The following is a 10684-nucleotide window of genomic DNA, read 5'->3' as shown; positions in this document are numbered from 1 at the left end:
CCCTTGTAAATCCACCCGAGTGACCTTCCCAAGAGAACAAGGGCTGCTAAACTGTTTTACCACCACGATAAATGTCCTTAATTACCCGGCGATGCTCCAGGGCCATGATGGATGATGGAGCCAAGGGAGGGAAAGGCTCCTGGGGGGTGGGGCAGACTGGGCTAGGGGCAGATCTCATTCAAAGGGGAGCTTGGGGGTCAGGAGCCCCGAGGAGATCAAAGCTAAGAGGGAACCCTAGACGGGAGACATAGAATCCTAGAATCCTAGAGTTGGAAGAGACCACGCCATCCAGTCCAACCCCATTCTGCCATGCAGGAATTCTCCGTCAAAGCATCCCCTTTGACAGATGGCCTTCTAACCTCTGCTTTAAAACCTCTAAGGAGCAGAGCCCGCTTGTTCCATCCCCATGGCTGCCCTTCTCTCCCCCCCCCCACCATCTAGGAAGCTAAGCCCAGGTGGCAGGGCCCCGATTGGGATCCCCGGGTCGGAAATGGGCTTCTTGGACAAGATTTGGAGGCTCTCCCCTTGGAGTAACGGGCCGAGGAGGGCCAGGCTTCCCGGGGACCCCGTCACAAGAGAGAGAGAGAGAGAGAGAGAGAGAAGAAGTGGAGATGGCAGATGGATGGATGTCGCAAACAGCCTCTAATTGACAATCAATTGTGATTAGGAGCCAGGGAGGGGTACCCCTCTGTTATCACTGCTTTAACTCTTTTTTGGCTCAAGGCTATGGAATTCTGGGAGTTGGCGTATGGTGGAAGCCCGGCCCCACAACATACGCCAACTCCCAGAATTCCAGTACCTTGAGCCAAAAAAGTTAAAGCAGTGCCAAACTGGTTCATTTCTTCAGTGTGGATGCAGCCAAGAAGGCTGCTTTCCGGAACAAAGCCTCGTCTGCCCCTCCAGCCTTCCTCCTCCTCCTCCTCCTCCTCCTCCTGCCTTGGTCCCGATGGGCTGCTCCTGTCCGAGTCGGACCCAAATGACAGCTGATTGCTTTCCCCATTATGCCTTCCCCAGTTTTAATTTCTCCTTTCCAAAGGATCATTGCTCGCGGTAATTGCCAAGGACCTGCCCTTGGATGTGTCACCAAGCCTCCGTGGCAGGGGATGGAGGGAAGGAGGGAAAAAAGAAGAAGAAGAAAAGAAATAAAGGAATAATTTATTTTTTAAAAAACCTTAATTCTTCCTTAATTCCTTCTCTTGGCTCCCTTTTTTGACAGATCGTGCAACCAGGACAGAATTAATTTCGTTTAAACGATCAAACCGGAGAAAGTTGCGGCAGACAGAGGGGCATAAAGCCCAGTGCCCTGTTCTTTTTTTTTCTAATTTATCTTTTAGATAAAATTCTTTTAAAATACAATAAAATCGTGGCTAGAAAAATGTAGATAATGTCTTGCTCTCCGGGGATTGATCCGACGCTTTGTTCCATGATGATTTGTATTGTATTCACCTCTGTTGTTACCCGCCTCGATCCCCAAAAGGGAAGAGGCGGGATATAAATAAAGGCTTTATGATTCAAATAAAAAATACTTGATGATGATGATGATGATGTTCACATCCCGCCTTCCTCCCAGTACAGGGACTCAAGGCGGCATGATGATGATGATGATGATGATGATGATGATGCTAATTCGAGAACGTTGCTACGAATTGGGCATTGTGGACCGCTAGTAGGGGGAAAACCCTTTGAAGGGGGGAGCGAGCGCTTCTGGCCCGAGCAGGCCACGAGAGAAGGGCCTTCCTCCTCTTCCTCTTTTTCCTCCTCCTCCTCCTCCTCCTCTTCTTCTTCCCTTCCTTCTCTTCCTTCTCTTCTTCTTCTTCCTCTTCTTCCTCCCCTTCCTCCTTTTCCTTCTCTTTTTCTTCTTCTTCCCTCTCTTCTTCCTTTTCTTCCTCTCCCACCTCTCCCTTCTCTTCCTCTTCTTCCTCCTTTCCTCAGGATCAAGGGGGCTGGTATGGGGAGACCTCCCTTGGCTGGCGGTGACTCTGGAGGGGTCCACCTGAGTTCCAGGAGGGCCGGGGGAGTTGGAGGTGCCAACAGGGGGGCAGGAGCTTCCTTTGCGCCCCTCCCTCCTTCCCAACACCATAGGGCTCCTGATCTGCCTTCCTGTCAATCAAGGAGGGGGGTGAGAAAGCCCCCTGCTCCCCCCTCAGACATACTTTGGGGGCTCCATGAGAAGGGTTCCCTTGCAGCCCGTGGCAATAGAAATCGGAGGCAGAAAGGAGGCAGAGGGAGTGGGGGGGGGCTGGCTTCCAGGGAGGGAGGGGAGGGGGCGAGGGGTCTCCTTTCCCTCCCTCCCTCCCTCCCTCCCTCCCTCTCCTGCCTCCCTCCCCTTCGCTGGCGGAGTCATGAACCTCGTGAGCCGCGACCGGGCTCAGGTGGGTGACGTCTCTATTCCAGCCCCGGCGGAGGAGGCGGAGGAGGAGGCGGCGGTGGCGGCTAGCCTTCCTCCGGAGCGCCTCTCCGGCTGCGGCTCGGGCTCGGGCTGCGTCCGTCGGGGGGGCGGCATGGAGGGCCAGGCCGAGCAGCGCCTCCCACCCGGCGGCGACCTCCCTCCGGGCTTCCCTTGCCCTCTCGGCCGGGAGCGGCCCGGAGCAGAAGGCGCCAGCCCCAGCAGCAGCGCCAGCAGCACCACTCCAGGGGGCCCCGAGGGGGCGGGCGCCGCTTTGCCCGTGGCCCTGGTGCACCGGACCACCTCCTGCTCGGTGCTGGACATCCTGGACCCCAACAAGTTCAACAGCCGGAGCCGCCGAGCCTGCGCCCTCCTCTACAAGGCAGCCAGCGCCGTCGTGGCCGGGGAGGAAGGCGGACGTTACACGCGGGTGAGCCCCGAGGAGGAGCAGGACGAGCAGCAGGAGCAGGAGGACCGGGACGGGGCGGACGTCGAGGAGGAAGAGGAGGCATCGGAGGCCAAGGCCCTGGCCCAGGAGCTCCAGAGCGGCGCCCGGAGGAGGAAGAGTAAGTACCGGCTTCCTTGGCCCCGACTGCTCTTTCTGGCCCTGGGAAAGCGGAGGAGGAGGAGGAGAAGCAGGCTCTGGAGTGGCATCGGGGAGCAGGAGGAAGAGCAGGGCTAAAACCTCCCGAAGGAGCCGCCGACCGGGGCTGCTCAGTCCCTGGAAGAAAGGCCCTTCCTCCTGGGTTCTTGTTAGACTGCGTAAATTGTGATTTCTATGTAGAGAGACCTTGTAGACCCTTTGAGACTCATTGAAAGAAAGAAATGGGCAGCAGGAGCTTTCCTAGACTTCAGTCCACTTCCTCAGATGCAGTTGGATATAATAATAATGATAATAATGATGATGATAATAAGAATAAGAATAATGTAGAGAGATCTTGTAGCACCTTTGAGATTCACTGAAAGAAAGAAGTTGGCAGCATGAGCTTTCCTAGACTACAGTCCACTTCCTCAGATGCAGTTGGAGATAATAATATTAATAATGATAATGTAGAGAAAGAAATGGGCAGCAGCAGCTATCCTAGGCTTCAGTCTACAGCCTCAGATACAGTTGGAGATGATAATGATAATGATCATAATGTAGAGAGATCTTGTGGCACCTTTGGGACTCAATGAAAGAAAGAAGCTGGCAACAGGAGCTTCCCTCCTTCCTCAGATGCACAGATACGTACTGATTCTCCAACTAACGCTGCTATAGCTTGGGATTTCTGTGTGGATCGGATCGTCAGGACCTTTTCTGGGCCTCCGGAGAGTCCCGCTGCCCCCTTGCCGTCCCCTGCGCCTCCCTCCCGGCCTCCGTCGGCTCCTTCCTCCCGGCGACAGGTTCAATTTTCTCTCCCTCCTTCAGCTTTCTTTCTCTCTCTTTTTTCTTTCTTAAGGACAAATCAGACTAATTGTGACAAAACGCTGGTTATCTCTGGAAAAACAATTAAATCCCTTCGATTACATTTAAAGTAAAATGTGCTTAGCAGCGTAAAGAGGCTGCTGGGTTGCGGGGGAGGGATGGCCAGGGCCCCGGAGAGGCGCGCCGGGCCCAGGCGGTCGATATCCTATTATCGAGTGGCGCATATCTCTTTCAAGCACCTGGCCAACTCCCGCCTAACGTCTAAATTATAGGGTCAAAATTCGGATAATTACTCGATTAAAACCTATTACACTTATTAGGGCTGCCGATCGACCGGGGAGGGCGTTCGACCCGGCGCTAGATTGCTTTGGCCTCCCCCCCAAAGACCCCTCCAAAGGCCCCCCAGACCCAGCAAGGGACGCCGGACGGAGATGGGAACTTCCCACCTCCGATTTCTCCTCCAGCTTCTCCTGGGAGGCCCTGGCAGCAGAGCAGGGACCCCAAGGCTAGAGGTGCCCCCCCGCCGAAGGCTGGCCCAAGCCACCCCTGCGGTGCATCTGATCCTCTTAGAGCCACAGAAGCATAGGGTCCTAGAGTAGGAAGGGACCCCAAGGGCTATCCAGGCCAAGCCCCTGCCATGCAAGAACTCACAGCCAAAGTATCCCCAACTGATGGCCATCCAGCCTCTGTTCAAAGACCTCCAAGGAAGGAGACCCCACTGCACTCCCAGGGGTCAAACAGCCCTTACTGTCAGGACGTTCCTCCTAACGTTGAGGTGGAATCTCTTTTCCTGCAACTTGCATCCATTGCTCCATGTCCTCTTCTCTGGAGCAGCAGAAAACAAGCTCCATCCTCAATATGACATCTCTTCAAATACTTAAAACATGGCCATCTATTTGCCTTCTCTTCTCCAGGCTAAACATGCCCAGCTCCCTAAGTCTCCAACTCCCTACGTTTCCAGGCCTTTCCCCATTGTGCCCTCCCTGCTTTGGACGGAGTCGTCCCTCCAGCTGCCCCGCCAGAGCTGTCCCGCGCGGCCCCCGCTTCCTCCCGGCCGCAGCCGCAGAAGGCACCCGCTTTGAGAGCAGCCTCCACGGCTGGATGCCCGGCTCTCCGCAGAATGTCTCGGGCCAAGAGCCGCGGAAGGGGGCTCGCTTGAGGGAGACCTGCCAGCCCCTGTCTCCTTCCCGCAAACTCTCCAATCCCTCCAGCCAGGAGAGGGCTTTCGCCGATCAAATGGAACCAAGGTGTCTGAGGAAGGAGACTGAAGGCTAGGAATAGGAAAGCTCCTGCTGCCCATTTCTTTCTTGCAGTCAGTCTCAAAGGGGCTACAAGATCTCTCTACATTATTATTATTATTATTATTATTATTATTATTATTATTATTATCTCCGACTGCACCTGAGGAAGTAGACTTTCGTCTAGGAAAGCTTCTAATGCCAACTTCTCTCTTTCAATCGGTCTCAAAGATGCTACATGATCTCTCTCTCTACATTATTATTATTATTATTATTATTATTATTATTATTATTATCCTCATTGTCATCATCATTATTATACCTGACTGTATCTGAGGAAGTACACTGAGGCCTAGGAAAGTTCCTGCTGCCAACTTTTCTCTCAATAAGTCTCAAAGGTGCTACAAGACCTCTCAATGTTATCATCATCATTATCATCATCATCATCATCATCATTATCTCCCACTGTATCTGAGGAAGTATCTGAGGAAGTAGACTTTTGTTTAAGAAAGCTCCTGCTGCCAACTTCTCTCTTTCAGTGAATCTCACAGGTGCCACACGATCTCTCTCTCCATCCCAAATGTAACCAAGTTCACTTGATCCGGCAATCGGCCTTTCTAACCCCGCTCTTCTCTTTCGGCCCCTTTCCTTTCGTAGCGCAAGCGGTGGAGTTTGGGGTACCACTATTCCTTTGGGGCGGAGGGGCCGATCTTTCCAAGCCGGGCTTTTTCTGCTTTTTGCTGACGCAGAAAACGGTGGACCTGGCTTAGGCTCGGGGCCGGAGGAGGGATCGGGTTTAGACTTGGTTACAGTTTGGAGGAAGTAATGGTTGTAAGAGCCCCCTTGGTTTTATTTTACACACAGAAAGAGACGGGGGAAAAGGTCTGTCCGGGATCCCATGTTTCCGCTGTCAGCTCGGCACCCGATTGTGTGTGTGTTGTGTGTGTTGTGTGTGTGCTTTGCAGTCGCCTGTCCATGAAATTTACAGGGTTTCTCGTAGGCAAGGAATCCTCCGAGGCGGTTTTGCCAGTTCCTTCCCCTGGAAGGGTTTATTTGGCGGCTTCCCATCCAAGTACTAACCAGCGCTGAGCCGGCTTAGCTTAGCTTCCAAGAGCGGAGGCGATCTGGTCCTTCGAGGGTCTTTTCGGCTTCCTCGCCTGGGCCTTGCTCCCGGCGGAGGAGCCCAGGAGGCCCGAGGGAAACTTCTCAGGGAGTTGGGGTCCCTTCGGAGGATCCGCCTTCGACCAACTAACCCATAGAAGCCCCTTCTTTGTCCCCAAAGACTTTCTCGCTTTCTTCCCAAGCGGGCTTTCTCTTCTTCCTGGGGCGGGAGATTTTTCCCAGAGTTTGTGTGTATGAATGAGAGAGAGGAAATTAGACAGACAGAATGAGAGAGAGAGAGAGAGAGAGATGGAATTAGAAAGAATGAGAGAAAGAGAGGGAGAGAGAGAGATGAACATAGAGAGATTGGTTAAATCTCAAGGGCCAAAGGGCTCGGTCGGGATCTTCGACGGCAAGAGCTTCAGTCCTTGAGATCTTCCCTGGGACTCGACGGGGCCCCCTCTCGCCTCCCTCCTCCCGCCCGGCAAAGCGAGCGGGACCCGACGCTGGGGACGCTTAGGTTTCTCTTGGAAAGGGCCAACTGGACCTCCTTTGGTGGCCTCCTTGGGAACTCCTCCGAGTCTCTTTGCAGCCGGGGCTCCCCTCCAAGAAGTCTCCCGAGAACCAAGCTGCCTGGGAAAAGCGGGAAGGAGGCTGGCGCTTGGAAGCGGGGAAGGCAGACAGGCACCTGGCCCGGACCCCCCAGCGCCTCTCTCTCCAAAGAGACCCAGGCCCTAAGTTGCAACCAAAGACATTCCTTCAAACCCTTCCACGGCCCAGATTTCCCGAGAAGGCGGCGTATGGAGTGTGGTGGCGTTTCCTCCTTGGAGGTCTTTAAGCAGAGGCTGGATGGCCATCTGTCGCTCGGGGATGCTTTAATTGAGAGTTCCTGCATGGCAGAAGGGGGTTGGACTGGAGGGCCCTTGGGGTCTCCTCCAACTCTAGGATTCTCTGATTCTACATGTCCTTCTCCCTTGTCCCTGGCCCTCCTCCGCAATAACCCTGGTTGAGCGGAGGCCGTCGCGAGAGAAGCCCTTGGGAGGCTCAAGAGGGGCCCCGATGGCCTCTCCTTCCTCCCAAGAGGCCGCCAAGGGAGCTGAGCCCAGGGGCACCAGGCGCCTTCCTTCCTTCGCCAGGGCCCTTTCAGCCCTCTTCGGCCCAGGAGGCATTTCCAAAGGGCGCCACGGACGGACACTTCCAGGTCCTTTGGCTTGGAGTTGGCCTTCCTTTTCCCGGAGTGTCCTCCCTTTGATAAAGACCGGTTAGGAGGGCCCAGGCCGGCAAGAGCAGAGGTGGAGAAGGCTGGGGCTGGGACGAGGAGCCTAGAGGGACTCGAAATTGATCTGGCCAAACTCCTAGGGAGCCCAGCCCCCTCGAGAAATGATGATGATGATGATGATGATCATCATCATCATCATCATCATCATCAATATTTATACCCCGCTCTTCAGCCCAAAGAGGCGATCAGAGCGGCTTACAAATTGTGAGAGCAGAGGGACGTATCCCTTTTTGTACCGATGGGGCTTAAGACTGTTCCCGGCTTCTCTTGGACGGCGAGGAGGGCCTGAGCTTGCCCCGGTCCTCGGAGGGAGGCAGGGAGGGGAGTGCTGGAGTCCCCATGTTCCCGCCCTGCCGGCCAGGCTTCACCCCCCCGCCCCCTCCATCCCCCGGGGTCCCTGATCCCCCTCCGTACAAGAGGGAAGGGCCCGACTTTACTCGGCCATCCCCAGGTGGTCTTTGCGGGCCTCTTGGAAGTCCGGGAAGGAGGGAGGGTTCTCGGGGTCCGGAGGGAGCTGGGACATGGTTCGGAGGATACCCGGCGCCCTCTTCATGCGCTCCCGCTTCTCTTTTGCTTAGGGCCCGGGGAGCTCTACCGGAGCGAAGAGGCCCAGCTCGACGGGAGCCACCGGAGGAGCCCCAGCGCGGAGAACGGAGCCCTGGACGAAGAGGAGGAGGAGGAGGACGAGGAGGAGGACGAGGAAGAGGAAGAGGAGCTGGGCGGTGAAGAGAACGAAGGTGGCGGCCTTGGGGGCCCCGTCGAGGCGAGCTGTGGCCCCAGCGCGGAGGGAATCGGGGCCCCAGTGCCTCCCCCGCCCCCTCCTCCTGCTCCGGTTCCCCCTCCATCCCATCCTCAAGGGCCTTCCCCTCCGGGCTCCCAGGCGCCGTCGTCGGGCAAGGCCAAGCGGAAGCGCCCGGGCTCGGACTCCAAGTCGGGCAAGCCCCGCCGGGCGCGGACGGCCTTCACCTACGAGCAGCTGGTGGCCCTGGAGAACAAGTTCAAGGCCACGCGGTACCTCTCCGTCTGCGAGCGCCTCAACCTGGCCCTCTCGCTCAGCCTCACCGAGACCCAGGTCAAGATCTGGTTCCAGAACCGGCGCACCAAGTGGAAGAAGCAGAACCCCGGCGCCGACACCAGCGCCCCGACAGCAGGAGCAGGAGCAGGCGGAGGCGGAGGCGGAGGGGGAGGAGGGATCGGGGGCATCGGGGCCGGGGGGCTCTCCGGGGCGCTCAGTCCGCTCAGCCACTCGCCCCCGATGGGCAGCCACGGCCTGGCCATGCATGGACCCCCGGGGCCCTATGGAGGACACCCCGCCGGGGGCCTCGTCTGCGCCGCCCAGCTCCCCTTCCTCCCCGGCCCCGCCGTCCTCTCCCCTTTTGTCCTCGGATCCCAAACCTACGGCGCCCCGGCCTTCTACGCGCCCCACCTCTGAAGCCAACCCTCCTCCTCTTAGGACCCTCTCCCCCTCCGCTGCTGCCTTTGCCTCCCAAGCAGGAGACTGGCGGTCCCCCGACGGCGCCCACCTGGACCCCCTTGTTTCTCTGGAGCTGCTCACAGACTAGTTCAGGAGGAGCCGTCGGCATGAAAGGCCCGCCGATTGCCGAAGGGAAAGCTGGGAAGGACGCCCCGTCTAAGCTGCTTTGAGCAAGGTTTGGCCCTCGCTTGCGGAGAACCGGCATCGTTGGGGTTTTGGGGTTTTTTTATGCGGGACCCTCAGAGGAAAAACTGGGGGATGCAACGTCGGCTGCGTGGAGAGTGGAGTTTGGCACCGCTTTTTAGTGCCTTGTCTGCATGCTATGGAATTCTGGGAATTGGAGTTGGTTGTGGGCCCAGACTGGGCCCACAACAGACCCAATTCCCAGAATTCCATAGCATGCGACAAGGCACTAAAAAGCGGTGCAAACCGCATTATTCTACACTCTCCATGCAGCCCTCCCTCTTCGGTCTCTTTTGGAAATAGTCCGGCGGCCTGTCGAGCCTTTCTCTCTCGGTGGTCCTTGCTTCCTTGCGGCCCCCCTCCTCCCTTGACCCCCGATGACTCTCAGGGCAAAAGAAAAAACGTGTCCCTTGGTGGCATTCGTTGCAAAAAAGAAAAAAAAAGTCAAATACGGACTTCACTTCCGTGATGCCACTTTTTTTTTTTAAAGACATTTCAGCCTCGGTTGTTTCGTTTTGTAAAAAAAAATAATTAAATAAAAGGGAAAAAAAGAGAAAGAACAAAACGGGTTTTTTAAAAAATCAAATCCGAACGAGTGGAAGCGTCTTACATGAAATTCGTTCAAAAAGAAAGTAAAAAGAAAGAGGCAACCTTTTAAAACAACCAACCAACAAACCATCGATCCCCGATGTATATTTCTGGTTGTTATTTAAAAAAGAAATTACTTTTTAATTTGTGTATAAAGGACGAAAGGAACGCGACTCTAAAGGATATAAGAAAGCACTTTGCTGGAAACCTACACCAATAATAATAATATAAAAACAAACAAAAAAAAAGAGAGTCGGCATTGCTTTGTCCGAATGGCCGTTTCTGAAGTTAAAAAGCCGAAGATCGGCGCTAGATGAATCGTTCCCGGGAGAGATTTTCACTGTCTTTTAAAAAAAAATATTATACAGTTTTTAAATGGTTTATTCGTGAGCCGCCTTGGGTCGCATTTGTGGGGAAAAGGCGTCACAGAAATGAACGAGATAGATAGATAGATAGATAGATAAGATAGATAGATAGATAGATGAAGTGAGATAGAAAGGTAGATGAAATGTGTGTGTGGTGTAAGAGAAAGAGTGAGAGATGAAATGCAGACAGATAGACAGAAGACAAATAGATAGATATAGACAAATGAAATGTGAGAGATATATATATATAATGAGGATAGAATAGGATGCATTGATAGATAAGATAGCATTAAGATAGAATCAGATAGATAGATAGATAGGATCAGATAGCTAGATTAGCAGATAGGATCGAGAATGTGTGGTGAGATATAGATAGAGTAGATAGATAGATCAGATAGATCAGATAGACAGACAGATAGATGAGTGACCATGGTGTGAGAGAGATGAACGCATTATACAAAGAACTGGTTTGTGTGAATGAGAGAGATAAAGGAAATTAGCTAGTTAGGGGAGCGAGTGAAAGAAAGCTGAGAAAGAGGAGGAGATGAAAGAGATATGATTAACAAAAAGAGATAGATAGATAACATGTGTTTGGTGTGCGTGAGAGAGAGAAGAGAGGAAATGAGATAGAGACACAGACAAGAGATATAGATATATGGAAAGGT

At 54.2% G+C, this 10684-nt stretch overlaps 1 protein-coding gene across 1 annotated transcript; it reads left to right on the top strand.

Moving 5' to 3' along the window:
• The first annotated feature begins 2342 nt into the window (after positions 1-2342).
• Positions 2343-9162, top strand: NKX1-1 (NK1 homeobox 1). The gene is made up of 2 exons (XM_042458431.1): positions 2343-2952; positions 8267-9162. Exons 1-2 carry the CDS (start codon positions 2343-2345, stop codon positions 8839-8841), a joined length of 1185 nt encoding a protein of 394 aa, XP_042314365.1. The 3' UTR covers positions 8842-9162.
• Positions 9163-10684: the final 1522 nt, after the last annotated feature.

The sequence above is a fragment of the Sceloporus undulatus genome, chromosome 3, assembly GCF_019175285.1.
Source record: "Sceloporus undulatus isolate JIND9_A2432 ecotype Alabama chromosome 3, SceUnd_v1.1, whole genome shotgun sequence".
NCBI lineage: Eukaryota > Metazoa > Chordata > Lepidosauria > Squamata > Phrynosomatidae > Sceloporus > Sceloporus undulatus.
The sequence above is the reverse complement of the archived record's forward strand: the minus strand, read 5'-3'. Positions and strand labels throughout refer to the sequence as shown.

Bases quoted from the DNA above. Each gene is read 5' to 3' on its own strand.
- NKX1-1 (XM_042458431.1), top strand. From the start codon at position 2,343: ATGAACCTCGTGAGCCGCGACCGGGCTCAGGTGGGTGACGTCTCTATT. The intron at 2,953-8,266 runs GTAAGTACCGGC...CCCATCCTCAAG, and splicing joins CGGCGCCCGGAGGAGGAAGA to GGCCTTCCCCTCCGGGCTCC.